At 36.4% G+C, this 19,256-nt stretch overlaps 1 protein-coding gene across 1 annotated transcript; it reads right to left on the bottom strand.

Annotated features, from left to right (window-relative positions):
• Nucleotides 1-6,365: 6,365 nt before the first annotated feature.
• On the bottom strand, nucleotides 6,366-14,035 carry adss2l (adenylosuccinate synthase 2, like). The gene is made up of 13 exons (XM_087806683.1): nucleotides 13,763-14,035; nucleotides 12,229-12,331; nucleotides 10,999-11,067; nucleotides 10,704-10,754; nucleotides 10,485-10,551; nucleotides 10,317-10,424; nucleotides 9,300-9,381; nucleotides 8,450-8,576; nucleotides 8,216-8,370; nucleotides 7,195-7,319; nucleotides 7,023-7,120; nucleotides 6,813-6,962; nucleotides 6,366-6,733 (listed from the first exon to the last, which is right to left on the bottom strand). Exons 1-13 carry the CDS (start codon nucleotides 13,985-13,987, stop codon nucleotides 6,681-6,683), a joined length of 1,413 nt encoding a protein of 470 aa, XP_087662809.1. The 5' UTR covers nucleotides 13,988-14,035; the 3' UTR covers nucleotides 6,366-6,680.
• Nucleotides 14,036-19,256: the final 5,221 nt, after the last annotated feature.

The raw sequence follows: 19,256 nt of genomic DNA, 5'->3' as shown, positions 1-19,256 counted from the left end.
CCATCCATCCATCCATCCATCCATCCATCCATCCATCCATCCATCCATCCACCCACCCATCCATCCATCCAACCATCCATCTATCCATCCATCTATCCATCCATCCAATCATCCATCTATCAATGGAATCATCCATCCTTCCAATAACCCACCCATCATCCATCCATCCTTCCAATATTCCTTCTTATAACCCATCCAAACATGCACCAATCCTTCCAATAACCCATCAAATCTTCCACCAATCTTTCCAATAATCCATCCATCCATCCATCCATCCATCCATCCATCCATCCATCCATCCATCCATCCATCCATCTATCTATCTTTCCATCCTTCCATCCATCCTTCTAATCACCCACCCATTTAATAATCCATCCTTGCAAAAATCAATTCATCCATCCATCAAATAACCTTTAAAATCATCCACCCATCTTTCCAATAACCCATCCATCCATCCTTCTTACCACCCACCCATTAAATAATAATCAAATCTTTGCAAATATCTATCCATCCATCCATCCATCCATCCTTCTAATCATAGACCCATTCAATAATCCATCTTTGCAAATATCTATCCATTAATCCAACCAGTCATTTATTCATCCATCCAATAAACGATCCTAGCAAAAATCTATTCATCCATCCAACATTCATCTATCCACCCATCCAATAATCCGTCCCTGCAAAAATCAATTCTTCCAGCCTTCCAAAAACCCATCCAATAATCCATCCTTGCAAAAATCTATCCATCCATCCAATAATCCATCCATCCATCTTTGCAAAAATCTATCCATCCATCCAATAATCCATCCATCCATCCTTGCAAAAATCTATCCATCCATCCAATAATCCATCCTTCCAATAACCCATCCATTCATCTACCAATCTTTTCAATAACCCAACCATCCATCCATCCATCCATCGAAACATTACTTGATTATCTAAACAATACCATTATCTAGAGGGATACTGGAGTGACTAAAATCTATCCATCCATCCCTCCATCCAAAAATCCATCCTTGCAAAAATCAATTCATCCATCCTTCCAATAACCCATCCATTCATCTACCATTATTTTCAATAACCCATCCATCCATCCATCCATCCATTTATCGAATCATTACTTGATTATCTAAACAATAGCATTAACAATAATATTATATAGGGATACTGGAGTGACTAAAATCTAATCATCCATCCATCCATCCAACCAACTATCTATTCATTAATCCATCCATTTAATCATCGATCCGTCCTTTCATCTATCCATCCATCCAATCAATTTTACCTTCTACAATATGAATAAACATTGACAGAACATTTGTTGTTTGTTCTTAAAAAAGGAGTTTTCAACACTGATGCCAGCAGAAGTGTTTTTATTTGACCTGCTACAGTCATATCAATAATCTTCACGGATATGGACTGGTAGCAAATATAACCCCATTATATATATTTTTATATATTTACATATATGAATACGAACCAATTTTGATGTGGAATTTAAACTGAACCCAAGTCATTTTGATGAACTGAAGTCACACAGACTTGACGATTGTGAACTTGGCGCAGACATGAAGAAACAATGAACCGCCAGAGTTACTTTTACGAGGATGGCAACGAGGCCATCGCATTTATTTCAGGAGCTCCGTCAGTCACAGTGATGGGTCAGTTGTCGCCCGGTTCAAGAAGTGACGATGATAAAATCATCAGACACATGTATTTAAAGAAGCAGCTGAACATGTGTAGAATGACAACTATATTCATGACAGTTTTTCTCTTCAGTCTTTTAAATGAAGGGAACATTGACTCGGCAATAACTTCTTTATTTTGAGAACGAACACCTGCGTGACTAAAACATCATTTATAACATTAATATTGTTATTTATTATTATTATTATTATTATTATTATTAACATTATTGTTGTCATCACCATCATCACTTTTGTTATTATCATCACGTAAACTGACTTCCAGTTTTGTTCTCTCATTCAGGGACTTCTAAACTAAAAAAATAAAAAATAAAATAAAGACACATAATATACTTAATATCAGAATCAAAAAAGTATTTTGCCAATATTATACAAAAAAAGAAATTGTGGTGTTTTGTATCCATTATAAAATAGAATGAATACAATAAATATACAATAAAATTTAAAGAAATATTATAAAATAAAAACAATTACTTGTACATAAAAGTTAGCAGAAAAAAATTCAAATTAATTTAATAAAATGTCAAATTAAATAATAAATAACTGAAAGTTTAGGACCTGGACAGCAGACGTGTAGAATGAGTTAATGAATACATGAATACAATTGTTAAAAATGAAATAAATTAACCTATGGACTCAAAAAAAAAATCATTAAATATTAAAACTTTTGAAGAAAATATAAATAAAGTATCATGAAGTTCTGTTCTATGTTAATCTCTGTATCCTTTGTCTTTGTTATTTTTCTTTGATCTACGTTCTTTAGCTTTAGACTTAGATTGTATCATCTTGTTCTTTCTCTTTATCTCTCTTTGTTCTTGTTCTTATTTTATCTTGATTATTTTTTATGAAAAATACCGTATTTGCTGTGGCTAATTTGGAAAAAAACAATTTCCCGAAGGAGACCTCCTGAGAGATCAATAAAGTTCTACCTACATACCTAAATACGATTTTTGGGAATTCTTGTATTTCCTTTGTTAATTAATATGAAAGATGTTTTAAAAAGTAAACACTGATAATAATCATTTTCTTATATCAAATATCTCAATGATGCTCCTAATGACCTCCGGCTGCCGACGCATGCATTGAAAAATAAATAGAAATTTCAAATTCAAGGACGATAACGACGTACAATAAAGTGTTGGAACATCATCCGTACAGATAGTGATCAAGTTAAGCACTTATTTTTGTTTTTTTTTACAGCGACTCCAACATCATAACAGCATCGTTGAGCTACATCATGTCGACCTGCTGAGTCTGTAAATACTGATCATCAATAAACGATGATACTGATGAAGAAAATTCCCCAAAAAACATGTCTGTATAATCTAGTTTAAATCATTCATCGCGTGGGGGAGGGAATTAAAAAAGTCAAAACCTTACTTGTGTTGACGTCCATCCAGCTGATGTTGACAGAGATCAACGTCCAACCTGAGCTCGGCGAGCATCACAATGTTAAATTGACCCGAAAGTGTCCACAGAAGGTGCTAGTAAACAGAGGAGAGGCCGGGGGTGGCGATGGGTCGGGGGGGAGAAGGGGGAGAAGGGGGAGGAAGATGGCACTAATATGAGCACTTTATTTTCAATTAAGCCTTTCTGGTCTGCTCTTCCTGACTTTCGTCTCTTTTTTGATGATGCAAGGACTTTCTGCGACTGGGAAGTGATTGGTTAGCAGACGTCTGCAACTTCAATCATTACTGAGAAACACTCCAGGGCAGAAATAAACAAAAATGTCTTCTGGACGTTCAGAGTGGACGTCTGTTTAGACAGCTGTTCGAGCTACTATCTTACATGTTGATAGTTGTGACGTTAACATTTTTAAAAAATGTTTAAAAAAAAGAATGTTTTCTGCTGGTCAGGGAGAAAAGCTCAACTGGACAAATTTGATCTACATTTTGTTTGTTTTATTTTGTGTTTTAAGACATGTTTTCCATCTTTAACATTTCATGAATTACAATATTATACCTTAACCATCTAGTACAAAGATGGAGGGTCACAAAAAATTAATACATTTGCACATGGAGTTTGATATTCCAATAATCCAAAAATAAATGTTTTAAATTCCATATTTTTTAATTTGTAGCCTTTTAAATTCAACATAAAAATGTTGGTAGAATAGTGGCACCAGGCAATACCAACAGATCACAGAGCAACTTGATCCAACTTTCAGCCGATCCTGATGACGTAGATGAACTGGATGCGTCAATAAATCATGGCGGATTCAAATCGTAAGATTTAAGCTCTTTGCAACAAATTACATTTTTTACTACAGTTTAGTGTGAATTTTAAGATTAGTGTTTTAAGACATGTTTTCCATCTTTAACATTTCATGAATTACAATATTATACCTTAACCATCTAGTACAAAGATGGAGGGTCACATAATATCATCTCACAGGACATAAATGGCCCGTTGGCCGCAAGTTTGAAACCCCTGCGGTAGATGATTTAATCCATTTGTTCAGATTTTCATGTTATGTCTCAAGATACTAGTGATTAGAGGTTTGTATTGGCAAGAATCAGGCGATACGATACGTATCACGATACCGGGGCAATGATACGATATCGTGTGATACTGTAGTAACAAGGATATATTTGTAGTATTGTCGAGTACTTGACTCTGGTGTTGCAGAATTTACAGACCACATGACTCTTGAAGAAGTCGTCACCGCTTTAATTTGTTTCGAAACCAAAATATGTCCAAAAATCAGCTTTAAAAGCTGCGGGAGTCGACTGTATCCTCTCATCCTCAGTCAACTGCGGAAAAACTATTGTTTTTATTTTTTAAATAGGTTGTGTTACTGTTGAATAACGATACAGTGTTGTGGAAAATGAAATGAGAGTAAACAGCAGTCTAGTGAAAACACTGTTTCACGATACAGTGTCTTGATTTTGAAGAGCCACTAGATGGCACTACAAGTTGGAAAATGATACCTGGTTTGATTGAATTAGATTAGAGCCGAATGGCCACTGCATGATTTTACACTCTTCACTACGCAACTATACATGAGGCTTCATCAACCCGTCACTATGAGATACACTCAGGAAAGTATCTCGAAGTAATCTAGAGTGATGTCCCTTCCTCATAGGTAGATGGCGCTGAACTCGTCAGTCTCTTTTAGGCAATGTGACATCATCAAGACCCTCTTATTTCATTAAAATCCCAAACAAAAAGTTTTATTTTAAGTTGTATTTTTCTCAGTTTCCATCTTAAAAGTTTGGAATTAAGAATCCGTGCCGGATTTATGATCAGTTCCATCATAATATGGACCGGTTGAATTTGTTTTATTTAAATCATTGAAATCAGTGATTTTATTTTGAAAGGTTGTTTTTTTAATTGTTGAATTTAAAAATCTGAGTATTTTCAAAAGGATTTTCTTTAAACACAGAGCTTGATATCTAATTAAAAAAATACATGGTAAAAATTCAATATTCTTAAGTTGAGTTTGATTAGTTGTTGAGTTCTTAAAAGGAGTCTGCTGTATCCTCTCGTCCTCAGTCAACGTCAGAAAATTTCTTTTTTAAATATGCTGCATTGCTGCTGAATATCAGTACAGTATTGTGGAAAAGAAAATCCTGATTAAGCTTGTTCCACGCACACGGCTCAGGACCAGAGGAGAGAAATCTTTTCAGGCTGTTGCTCCTAAGCTTTGGAACAATCTTCCTCTCTCTTTGCGCTTGATGGATCTACTGACTCCTTTAAGAAACATCTTAAGACGTTTCTATTTGTGCAGGCTTTTCCTTGAATTTCTCGAACTCCTGTCTTGTTCTCGGTGTTGTCTTGATCTTTGAAGTATGTACTGTTTTGAGTATTGTTTTGATTGTTAAAGCGCTTTGTGACCCTGGTCTGGAAAAGCGCTATATAAATATATATTACTTACTTACTTACATTTTTCTTAAACCCTAGTAATTTAAAGTTTTTCGCTGAAAACGGCATTAGTGCTACAAAAAAACAGTATTTTCTCCGCGTTGTTCCATTTTAAATTTACTCTCTAGCTCAAACGTTAAGCAAGTTACAGCATTTTAAAAGTCGCAAGTCCTCCGATGTTTTTGGGGTTTCTTTTAACCCAGAGCAGCTTCTGCGTAATTTTTCGGAATCTGTCACGATCGGCCGAAAAATATTACGCTAGCACCCTTTTTTTTAAGTCCAATTTAAAGCGACAATACAATATTTAATACCAATTGACATGGTCTTTTTCCATTTTAAATATTTTTCATGGTTTTGTAAAAATACCCAGGGAACATCAGATGTGTTTGCTTTAACTTCGTCTTCTTCACACTGTCCCATGATTGGCTGAAAGTTGGATCTCGGAACCAATCTGGTGATTTCAAAGCTTAAAACGCTGCATGGAGAAAAGACGCATCAAGCCACGGCGAAGACGTTGAACACGAAAAACTTCACCATCGTCAGCTTCGCCATAAAACCTTCGCGACTGTAGCCGAGGTCTGTCAAAGCGGATCATTCTTGATGCATCAGTGATTTTCTCTGCTACACAAACTTCCATCGATCTTCCCGAGGAGTCCATTTTCACTTAATTTGATCCATCCGAGCGCTGAAAGCTTTTCTAACTAAAGAGCCGGTTAAAGGAGGAGGAAGGTGAGCGCCGGCCCGAGGTGAGACGGATTCGTGTCGGACTTCGAAAAACTACAAAAAAACAAATTAAAACTGAAACTTTATTTATTGGCACAAATTCACAGACACACCGGGTCAACCCTGGACCGCCCTGCGGTCGTTTTTTTTTTTATTTGGGGCGCGAGTTTAAAACTGTTACACATCTAAAAAGGGGAAGTTAAAAGTTCTGATGCCAACGGGAAGGGAAGTTCAGAACCGGGGGAAAAAAAAACCCTCCTCCACGAAAACTATTAAATAAAAGAGAAGCTGAAGCAGAGACGAGGGGATCTCGCTGCTGGTGATGCTTCTTCTCTCAAATGTAGTTTTGGATTAGGACGGCACCAGAACCGGGGGCGGACTGGATCAGAACAGTTTGATGATGCTCTCTCGAGACTTGCCCACCCCGACCCACTTGACTGGAAAAAAAAAAGAGAGAAGGAAAAAAAAAAAGGAGTTGGAGATAGGAGTCGTTTCTTGGTTTGCATCTACACCCACCTGGTACTTTCAGGAAGTCCTGGATGAAGCGGATGTACTTCTGGGCGTGACTCGGCAGGTCGCTGAAGCTCCGGGCTTCCTCCGTGCTGCAGCACCAACCAGGGAGCGTCACGTACTCCACCGAGACTCGCGTCAACATGTCCATGTTTGCTGGAGCAAAGAAAAGAAGAGTCAGGGGAACATGACGGCGATTCAGACTCAACAACGTACCGGGAAAACTTGGCAGTTGCTTTCCATCCACCGAGTAGGCCACGCCCACTTTGATCTCCTCCAAGGTGTCCAGGATGTCCAGCTTGGTCAGAGCAATCCTGCGAGAGAAAGAGAACCTCCTGGTGAGTGACCAACTGTGGGAACTGGATGGAGAACTCTTCCGAAGTCTTACGCGGAGAAGCCGTTGACCATGTGAGCGTATCGGACCAGGATCAAGTCCAACCAGCCGCAGCGTCTTTTCCTGCCCGTCGTCACGCCGACCTCTCGACCTCTCGACTGTAACAAGTTTCCCACATCCTGGAAGGAAGGAAAAGAAGTTTGATTTCGGCGCCCGCTTTTATTTCGAGTTACGAGAGAATTTAACATTTCAAATGTTAAAATTGGATTTTATTTTTAAAGGAAATTTGTTTTTTAACCATTTATTTATTTTCTGAAGTCATTGATTTTTATATATTTTTTATAATTGAATTAAAAAAATTAATACATTTGCACATGGAGTTTGATATTCCAATAATCCAAAAATAAATGTTTTAAATTCAATATTTTTAAATTTGTAGCCTTTTAAATTCAACATAAAAATGTTGGTAGAATAGTGGCACCAGGCAATACCAATAGATCACAGAGCAACTTGATCCAACTTTCAGCCGATCCTGATGACGTAGATGAACTGGATGCGCCAATAAATCATGGCGGATTCAAATCGTAAGATTTAAGCTATTTGCAACAAATTACATTTTTTACTACAGTTTAGTGTGAATTTTAAGATTAAAGCGAGTGAATCAGTGCTCGATTGGATTAGTCTGGCACAATTATACCAACAATTTTATGTTTCATTTAAAAGGCTACAAATGACAATATATTGCATTTAAAAAATATATTTTGATATAAGAATATCGAACTGTATGTGTTAACATAAGTAAATACTTATAGAAATAATTCTATCGTTCGTCATATCAATTATTGTATTCATTAAAAGCAAATTCAATTTTAATTTAAAAAATATATATATATATATATATAATAAATCACTGAATTTAATTATTGGGAAAAAATGTAATGCTTAAAAGTAAATAAATAAATTAAAAGTTTAAAAATCTAAAATGTTAAACTAAATCATCCAATATTCTAAAAGCACTGATCTACTTCCATAACCGTGTCACCCTTTCTTTCGTGCTCCAAACCAGCCGACTCACGTTATCTTGCTCCGTCGGGAAAGCGCCGACGCCGACCCGAGTGGTGTACGCCTTCACCACGCCGTAGACTCTGCCCACGTGTGACGGAGGCACGCCCAGGCCCGTGCAGACCCCGCCCACCGTGCTGTTGGACGACGTCACGCAAGGATACGTCCCTAAGATCGGGGGCAGAAGAGGCCGTTAAGCCGATTGAACCGCGGGAGATGAATGGTCGTCACGGGCGCCGTCTCTCACCGAAATCGATGTCCAGCAGAGCCGCGTTGGCCCCTTCGACCAGGATCTTCTTGGAGGGTCCCGACAGCGCTTGGTGCATGAAGTAGACCCCGTCGGTCACGAGAGGTCGAAGCTTCTCGGCGTAATCCTGAAGGAATTTCCCACGAGAATCATTAAAGCACCAGAGCCTACTTACGAGTACCATTGACGATTTATCAGGATCTAATCAATCACATTGATCATTGGAAAGTTTTTCATTTATAATCAATAAACTGGGATGTTCTTTGTTAAACATCTATAACTAATAACACTTCTTGCACTCATGGTCTACAAACGTGTTAATTTATCATTTTATTTTCATAATGTACAAGTTTCGCAATAAACATCATATAAAAAGTAGTGACCATCAATATTTAAATTGTTTAAATTAAAAAAAACATTTATTTCAACTTGCAAACAGGTAGCAATCCATCTCAACAACCCTCGTCAGGTAACTGTGACCTGGATAGCTACTGTAATGCTTTGCCGCCCAGCCAACCAATCATGGCCGACCATCCCTTTAAACACAGCAACGTGAACTTAGAATTAAAACAAAGTATAGTAGCGACCAATCAGATGTCACTAAATGAAGTAGTGTGTAGGCATCATGGGAGTTGACAGTTTTGTTGGCACCATAAGTTAGGTAGGTGCGGTACTTAAATGATGCGTTTAAGTTAAATTACCCGTTTCTAACAGTGTGAATAACCACAGGATGAATAACATTTATATATATATATATATATATATATATATATATATATTTGTATTCATCTTCCTTACAAGGGGTCGTTTACAAATGACATTAAATGATTTAAATGTGGTTCATCTTCACCTTTAGCTGTCGCAGTTCGCCTTCAATGTCCAAAACCAGATTTGGATACGTCGCCAAGTAACTGTTTGCTAATATACGGTATCTGGAAGAAAGACCAAGTGGATCAGGTCCCTTGTTCGGACCGCTTTGTCGCTACACATAGTCTTGAAAAGAACAAAAACGCCTGCGCGTCTCTTATTTCACCAAAGTTCTTAAAAATGAGTAGATCTAGTTCTTCAGGATCGGAAACATTGACATGCGTCTGTTACATTCTTGTGGATGAAGAAAATAAACCTAAAAAGAAACTTTATTTAAAAGTCTATAAAAACAATATTGTGGTGTAAACATGTAGTGGATTTACAATTTTTAAAAACTATAGCATTCATTTCTTTCATAACAAAAATAAAATAATAAAAAATGGAATATTTTACACTACTTTGCACTTTCTTTTAAGTATTTAATTTAGTATTAAATGTAAAATGTGAAACTGTTAAATTGCATTTTAAAAAATAGATAAAGGGAACTTTCCTGGTTAAATAAAAAATAAATGTTTCCTCTAGTAGTATTTTTATAAAGGAGGCGTCGCTACAAGCGTTTGTCCCGCGTTTATGACGTCATGCTGATTTTCACGTCGCCAAAAACGTGCTTTACCTGATCAGCCCATAGGGTGGCGCTGCAACAATACAACTTTATTTCACTTTTTACATCGTATGTTTCTAAAATATGATTGTAAATTACTACATGCTGTATATTAATCGATAAACTAAAAGTTTCATGACTAAAAATTATACAAATAATATATAAATTAATTAATTTTAAACATAAGATTACACAGATATAATATCTTATCATTTTGTATTCATACTTTAACATGCTAATGTTGAATCAAATATTGTTCCAGAGAAAATGGAATCGTTTGGTTATTTTCATTACATTCTTTTTCTTCCTGCTCACAAAAAACAACATGTCTTCTACCAAATAAAGACGTTACAACTGATCACGAGTCAGTAACGGAAGAGAAACCAGACAGTGACTCACTTGCTCTCAAACGCATCAAAGTCAGCAATGAGGTCACAGATCCTCAAACCATTCCGAGCAGCTTTGGAGGAATACGCCGGACCGATTCCCTTCTTGGTCGTTCCCAAACTAGAGTGCAAAACAGAAATGTTGGAGATAATAGATTTAAAGTGGTTGAAGCAGGATTACCTTTTCCCTTCTTGTTGCTCGCGCTGCTGCTCCTGGATCCCATCGACCGCCTGGTGGAAGTTAAACACTGGAGAATTGAGGATAAAAGAGTCGACAAAACAATTATTTTCAATTATAGATATTTGTAAAGAACACTCAAGTCCAAATTGCCTTTATTCCAAACGTAGGTAGAAGGTCTATTATGACTATAAAAAGAAAAAAAAGAGTTTTTTTACTCACCGATGTGAGCACGGTCAGAAATCTTCACTCGGTCTTCCCATCCGTACAATCCTGGATGAGAAAAGACTTTTAAAAAAACATTTTCTTTTAATCCAATACACGACATTTGTACATTATTATCAAATTTAAGATTCATATATGAACTCAAACACTTTTTTTTAAGTCCCTCTGAATTTTAACCTTAATAAAGACGCATTAATAACTGGGAAAAATATTAACATTCCCTAAAATTGTATATTTTTTTGGTCATTTTTCCGACTGACACAGTAGATTATTAGTGGCAGAGAAACGTCACCTTTGCCTTTCAACAGGTTCTTCTCCGCCTCCTCAAAGAAACCTGGCAGGTGGATCACGACTCCGTTGCCTAAGAAAACAAAAGCATCTTGTGAAATTGTATTTTCAGCAGCTTAACATACAGTGAATGGTGTGATAAACATTTAAAGAAGAGAAATTCAACTGTCATTTTAAAGTGACAAAAAGGGGAGGTTTACTCCTTGTACTCTGGTTTCCTCTCGAAGTCAAAAAAACTTTCTAAGGGTGTAAGAAAATATCAGTATACTTGAATATCGCTGTTTTTTTTCACAATACCGTAACAATATTTAAAAGCACAATATTTATGTTTTCCTTTTATATCATTTATTTTTCTCAAATTGTATTTTAAAAACAGTTCCATCCCTTTGTGAGTGTTTTCTTTATTTTATTTACTATTAAAATAATAACTATAATTGTTTATATTAACAAATAACATGCAAATTATCACAGTGCAAATTAAACTTCCGACAGTCATCACGTCCTCTGCAGCTAAAAGAACATTAAAATCCCGGCGATGACTGAGGACCAGAGGATACGGTCGACTCCAGCAGCTTTTAGAGCTGATGTTTGGACATATTTTTGGGTTTAAAAACAAGTGAAAGCAGTTACAACTTCATCAAGAGTCATGTGGTCTGTAAATTCTGCAAAACCAGAGTCAAGTACTCAATACTACAAATATATAATTGTTACTACAGTATCACAAATGCTCCTGTATCGTGATACGCATCATATCGCCAGATTCTTGCCAATACACACTAATTTTGAGCATTTCTAATTGTCTCTAGGGGTGTTTGCAAGTGTTTTAAATGTTTGTGTGTCCTGCCCAGAGTGTCCCCTGCCTCTCACCCTAACGAGCTGGGATAGACTCAAGCCCCCCCTGTGACTCCCATATGAGAACAACTGATAGAAAAAAAATGAACGTTATAAAAAGTATGTCTACAGTTTTGTTACTTTTCATATAGTGATGAACATTAAGCTCTATTAATTATCTTTTCAAAGACATGCAGGAGAGGTCCAAGTATCAAGATAATAAACGTCTCTGCTTCTGGGAGGGAAACATTAAACATTAGACAATAGTATCTAATCTGGCGGATCAACGACAACGTTAATGCTTCGTCTTAATTGTCGTGAACCTTGGAACGTGACCTTGATCCGAAACAACAAGCTTCAATTTGACGTTTTAAATATTGCTTTATGGAGCTGGGAAACTTACCAATAAAGGAGATGGCGTTCTTGTTGAGGACTCCACTGGGCAGAAGATGGAAGTCATACTCCACAGAGTCCACCACGACAGTATGACCGGCATTGTTCCCCCCCTTTAAAGACGAACAAAACAACGTTTTATTTTCATCTCAGTAGAGCTAAAGAACACAGGAGAAATATCTGCAAGTTATCATGAGAGTTCCTTTGACAGATAAATCATTAGTAAAAGTCCAGCAGCAGGTCTTGATCATGCAGTGAAGTTCGTCGCGAGTTTAAAGCTTTAAATATATGTTTTGTTTAAGTCTGGAACTTAAAATGAGCAGAATAAATACTAACAAAACATTAAGCTTAATATGGAGGAAATATTTAATTCCCCAGTGAGCATTTTCGGTCTAAAAGATGACAAATATTCACAGATTTCTGGGCTAAAAGAAGTCCAGCACTGGACCAAAATGTTTTTTAGCTGTTTAATAGTATTAAGAAAAGACGACTACATCTATATGCTTTGTTTAATCTTTGCGAACTAAAACAAAAAAAACAACAATGAATGGACAAATAGTCATATAAAAGTCTATTATTAAAGGGATATTCTAATAAGCCATTAGAATCCAGCAAATCATTCTCTAAATAAATTGTCAAAACATCCTGGAACTACATTAAGGTAAGATCGCAAGTAAAAATGTGCTTTATAAGTATATTATTATTGCATTTAATACACGTATATTTTTTCTTGTAAGGGTGGACAAGAATGTTTTCGTACACTTCTTGAATGCAGTTGTTCTTATCATTTTTTAAATTATATTCATCTTAATTCACTTGCTTGGTTGTAAGAGTAGACTGTTATATCTTTCTACATTTTTTGAAAACAATTCCGTACATTATATTTTAATTTTTTATTACAGTGGATTATATTTATCTACACTTCTTAAGGGAATTTACGTAATTATTTTATTATTATTTTATTTTCATACACTCATTGAGCAGTTGTCTTATACTATTATTATAGTTTATTATCATTTTACTTGTATTGTTGTTGACCGTTATATTTTTCTACACTTGTTGAGCTCAATTTTCTTAAATTAGTTTTATTATTACTTGTTGTTACCATTATAGCTCACTATATTTCTTGAGTGCAGTTTAAAAAAAATAATATTAACATTATTATTATAACTACTATTATTATTCCCACATTTATTGTCAGAATAGACCGTTATATTTTCTAATATTATACATTTGTTTATTCTTATAATAATACAAGTTTGTTTAATTAACTACTTTTCCTAGTTTTCCTTACACATGCTTTAACACTTGCATTAAAAAACAAACTTAAATAACATCGAAATACAATAAATATCGAACGATATGAGAATTTATATCGTGGTTTATATTTTTATTTTGTCGTATCGTCAACATACACACACAAGTTAGCATTAGCATTTGTAGCACTTCCATTTCCGGGAGGTCGCGGCGTGACGTCACGACGGTGTAATGCACGTCACGGTGCTCATGTACACTTCAAAGCCGCCGCAAAAACGTGCTCGTACCTGACACCTGCACACCACGTCCGCGTCCATGGCGAGCAGGTCCACAACTTTCCCCTTGCCCTCGTCCCCCCACTGGGCTCCGAGCACCACGGTCACTTGGTTGTCCGGGTTCTTGGCGGCGGGCGGCGAACACTGGACGCTCTCCCGCAGGCGCTTCACCTCCGGCTCGCCGTTCAGGCTCTCGGCCGGCCGTCCGTTCGTGTTCTCGGTGGAGTCGGAAGCCATTGGACCGTCCGTGACTCACAGACGCTTTACCGCGTTTTTTCTGCTACAGGAAATGCTGTGTGTCATCCCCGCCGCTAGGTGGCACCCTTTATATGTTTGGTTGCTTACTATCAAAGGAAGCGAGAGCGGTGGCTTTTATTTGTCCATTATTTTTGTTTTCTGTGTTAAAATTATATTAAATAGCGCATTTAATTGATTGAGTTGGATGTTAATAAAGTTGTCACGTTTTGTTGATTAATTTATTTTTTTAATTAAATTAAATTGTTTAGATCAAGTGAGCGTTATTATAGATAAATGGATTTTACCAAATAAAATAAAATGTTATAAAAACTACTATTAATCATTCTCCTAAATGTTTATAGAATACATGTTGGGTTTTGTTTATTTCCTTTTTTTAAAATGTATGTATTAAAGAGAAACAAGGCCCTGAAAAGATAATAACAATTATACAGAAACAACGATAAAGTAATATTTACAGCTTTAATTCTTTGTGTAAATTATATGAATAATTTGCTTTAAATCCAGTTATTACTTTAAATATAGTTTTTAAATTTGCAAACGGATATTTTGCAATGTGGAATTCATTTTTTAAAATACAATCAAATTAAATTATAATTATATATATAACATATAACAATTAACGCAAGTGGCTTGTATCAAACATGGTTAAATTAAATTAAACGACAAGCTCTAATTAATAATGATCGTAAATCTTTAATAGAAATCGTTCAAACGAAAATGTTAATATTTGGATTGTATTTTTGAAATACAATCTAATTACATTGTACCTAAAGAAATTCCCTTTAAACATAAACGCAAGAGGATTTTATAAAACATGGTCAAATTAGTTATGCTTGCTTATATTATTAATTCTACTTGAGAACGAATAGAAATCGTTCCAAAAAATATATATATATATATTTAGAATGCATTTTTGAAATTGTACTGAGTTTTTTTTTCTTAGAAACGAAGAGAATACACCATGACGTAAATTTAAAAGGCGTTATAGCAGTGGCCACACGAGGGCGCCATCGCTGCGCTCATCTTTTAACCGTATCATTAGTAGTTGTTGGAAAAGCTTGTTTTGTTGCAATAAACCCTTTTACTACTTTATTCTACTCTACTCTACTCTACTTTTCCCCTTGGACGACCGTTTTCTCCTTCTATATCTTATCTTGACTTATCTTGATCTTTAAAGTATGTACTTTTTTGAGTATTGTTTTGATTGTCTAAGCGCTTTGTGACCCTGGTCTCGAAAAGCGCTATATAAATAAATATTACTTACTTACTAACTTACTTATCTTAACATGTATGAGTAAGAAAATAATCTGAGACAGACTGAGATACGCCTTTAATAACGATATAAAAACGCAATATATGACATTTATTTGTAAAACACAATCGTTTTCCTGGCTTTGCGATGATAAAAGTAAAACCATAGATGATAATAAAGGGTTAATACAGCTTTTATTTTACCTTTTTAATGCAATTTGAAATTAGATTCAAGACCAACTTCGACAATAAACCAGAATTTAAATGAATTTGTATAAAAATTAAAAACACCACATTTATTAAATAGGATCAATTGTAGCCACATTTTAACATAAAAAGGCTTTTTGTGAAAAACTTTTATTTTAACCCTCGTGTTATCTCTCGGTCACAGGTCACCGTGGCCCGAAAACACTAGGGGTTAAAAACTCTAGGGGTAACTAAAAGTTACCAAATATTTTTGAAAAATTAAAACCAACCTTAAAATCTTCTGTAAATTTGATTTAAGACATTTTAATGCCAATTAATAATTTTTAATTTCATGTATTTAACAGCTTTTAATGACTTTTAAAAGGATTAATATTTATACTTTTTCAGGATATTATGGGATGTACTTATGAGGTGGAATTTAAAAAAAAACCAACCGACTGAATGTCTTTTATATATTTTTAGTTTGGAGCACCGGGGATCAGAACGCTAAACGATAAATAAACCATCAGTAAATACGTGGAGTCTTGTGGTCAGAGTTTATTTGCAGGCTACAAAGGTCAGACGGAACCAATCGGACCGGGTCTCTGGGCTGCGGGTCAAACGCGGCAGTGGCCTACAGAACTGACAGGCAGAAGGTTTCCTTCACTGGCTGTCAATTCATAGGTCATCACCTTGTCGCCCATCACCAGGAAGTCTTTCAAAAGAATGTCGGGCGAGGGGGTTCCACTGGTCTCTGCGGGTAACAGCTCCTCCACTGGAACTCTCACGGCTCTTCCACATGGAGTTGCTGTTACACGCAGCGGTCAGTACCGGTCGGAGAGTTTTTTTACGACCGTCTTCTCTTCCTCCTCCTCCGGCCTGGTAGATAACACAGTTTATGACGGTCATCAACATCTATAGGTGCTCGCCCCGGGTGTGGCCGACCTCTGTACCTGCTCACCGATCATCTCAGGACTGGCTTCATCCACTTCCTGCCGTTTACAAACCCATGAGAAAAATAACAACATCTTCTACTTCTTCTTCTCACTTCTTATTCGAGGGGTTGGACGTCGAAGGATATAAAAAAAAAACAGTCGATGATCTCGGAAACTTCACACAGAAAAAATAGTTTCTCCGTCGGTTTTTCGGGCCTCGACGTGGACTCACCCGGCAGGTGCACCTCCGCCCTCTCAGCAGGGGGTCGTAGACCAGCAAGGCGAAGTTGGATCGGCGATGGAGAGAAAGGGATGATGGTGGCGGTTCGTGAGAGAGAGAGAGAGAGAGAGAGAGAGAGAGAGAGCAGTCGGTCTCGGTCGTGGAGGCAGCGGCAAGAAATGGCCAACGTGGGGCAGCGCGTCCAGTTTTGAGAGATCAGGAGTCGGACCCGGGGTTAATGATTACACCTGCGGGTCAATATTTAACCGGCTCGACGCCCTGCCCCTCGACAACATCCTGATTCCACACACACACACACACACACACACACACACACACACACTGAGAGAGAGAGAAGGTAGGGCCGAAAAAACATCACCTTTTGTCTGCCCAACCTCAGGCCAACACCTCGATGAACTCATGTTCCGAGGAGTTTTTCTGATGAGTCGACAACAAAAAAAAGCTTGATTCTCGATTAATCTTCTTTATAAATGGATTTTACTCCAGAATATCAACTTATCTTTAAGCTCTACTTATTTGTTAATACTTTGGACACTTGCTGTCGTGAAATTACTCAATAGCGAGGTGACCTTGGTTGACACAGAAAGGTCGTAGGTGAAAGAATGTTCATTTTTTCCCTCCCTTTTTTCTTCCTTTTATTTGTCCTTTTCATAGATATTAGTTCTATATTTTTTGTATACTATATATTATTTTTAAAGTAAGTATATAAAATATATCATTATAACATGTTTTTTTGCATATGAAGTATTCTATTTTAAATTGAAAACAATATGAAATAAGCAACGATTTTTTCTTTAGAATCTTTAAATAAAATCAAGTTTAAAAAAATACAATTAGATCAAATAAAATTGAGACTAAAGATAATTGTATTTATTTTTTAAGTTTTCCCACAATCATATACGCCCACCCCTGACTTATCTTGCCCTTTAAAGTATAAACTTTATTGAGTATATATTATATATATATATATATATATGTATATATTATATATTTTGATTGTTTAAGCGCTTTGTGACCCTGGTCTGGAAAAGCGCTATAAGAATAAAAATTACTTACTTACTCACTTTCTCTCCTCTTCCCCATTAAAACCTTCCAGGAGAATGTAGAGGTTCCGGGTCTGCCCCGAGGCCTCCTCACCGTGGGAGTGGCTTCTCTCTCTACATGAAGGATGCGGGGCTCTACTTTGAGTCTCAAATAAATGAGTGAGCTCCGCACCTTAAAGTCATTCAGGGCCACGTGTTTTCCAACCATTTTTTGGATGGATGGTAAATGAAAAGCTTTGTCTTTTGGCTCAGCTCTTTCTTCACACGGACAGACAGACAGGTGCAGAGACCTCATGACTGTTCATCCCACCGTCCCCTCACTCGTGAACAAGACCCATCGACAAGGAGAGCAGCACAACATCTTCACTAATGAGTTCATCCACACTTCTGGACTTTGTCTCTCATGGGGTCATGAAGTTTGAGGGAAAATACTTTTTATTGCTCGTGTGTCGGCGAACAAAACGACCCCTTGAGTAGTTTTTTAACCTTTTAACTTCAACAAATACATTCAAATTAAGGAGATCGTGCTGCTACAGGATGCATGTTTGTGACCAGTTTATTTAATAGAAATTGTTATTATTTTACTAATATTCTCCTTTTATTTTCTTTCCTGTTAACTAAATACATGAACTCAAGTATCTATATCTAGAGTAAATACCCCCAAAAATGTACATTTATTTAGTTTTAGACACAAATATGACAGCATAGACAACAATAATCCAAATAATAATAAAAATAAAAAAGGTGATTCAACTCATTTAGTTCTTAAAACGTTTTTTTTTTTCGCTTTTTGTGTGTAAAATCAAAACGGGAAGATGTGGTTCAGCACTTCTTGAAGAGCTTTTTTTTTTTCATTTATAAACTTGACTTATCTTATCTCTGAGGGCCGAGAGGTGCTCGAGTGCAGAGTCCAGAGACCGTAAGGAAGTAAAGCACAGATAAAATGTGACACCGCTCGGCCGTGATAGCGACTTTATTGTCACGCGCCTCTTATTCTTTCATTCTTTTGTCATCAGATAACATCCATATACGCTGAGCTACGACAAATCCCTGGGTCATCACATGACCTTCAGTCCAGAAATAAACGTTTGGATTATGGTTGAGGAAGTGTGTGAATGTTATTGATTCTTACTCACGTACGAACTCATAAACTATGAATTAGAGAAATAAACATCAAACAAAATGTCTCGACATGAACTTGAGAGACCTTTTCTAACCATCTATTACAGGGCTGGGCCGTTATAATTCTTCAAGGGCCACATTAAAGTCTGTGAATGTTGTTAGGGGCCGTCAAGAAGAAAGAAAGATGAAAAAAACTCCCTAAAAAAAAGGTTAAGCTTAGTAAGCTGCAATTTTATTCTTGAATATATGAGTTTTTTTCAAAACATTACTTCAACTAACTTATAAAAAAATGTTTTGAATAATAAATACAAAATACATTTGTTAATGCATTAGAACCGTTTATAGATGATCAAACTTTGACATTACGAGGGCCGCATAAATACAGCCAAAGGGCTGCATGTGGCCCCTGGGCCGCACTTCGCCCAGGTCTGATCTATTATCACGAAGAGCAAACATTCGCTCATTTTATT

Source organism: Callionymus lyra, chromosome 14 (genome assembly GCF_982586985.1).
Source record: "Callionymus lyra chromosome 14, fCalLyr1.hap1.1, whole genome shotgun sequence".
Taxonomy (NCBI): Eukaryota; Metazoa; Chordata; class Actinopteri; order Syngnathiformes; family Callionymidae; genus Callionymus; species Callionymus lyra.
This window is presented reverse-complemented; position numbering and strand designations above follow the sequence as displayed.

Excerpts from the sequence above, each read along its gene's own strand:
- adss2l (XM_087806683.1), bottom strand. The coding sequence starts at position 13,987 with ATGGCTTCCGACTCCACCGAGAACACGAACGGACGGCCGGCCGAGAGC. Across the intron at positions 7,320-8,215 it reads TCCCGACGGAGCAAGATAAC|GATGTGGGAAACTTGTTACA; the intron begins GTGAGTCGGCTG and ends CCTTCCTTCCAG. Across the intron at positions 7,121-7,194 it reads ATGGTCAACGGCTTCTCCGC|GATTGCTCTGACCAAGCTGG; the intron begins GTAAGACTTCGG and ends TTTCTCTCGCAG.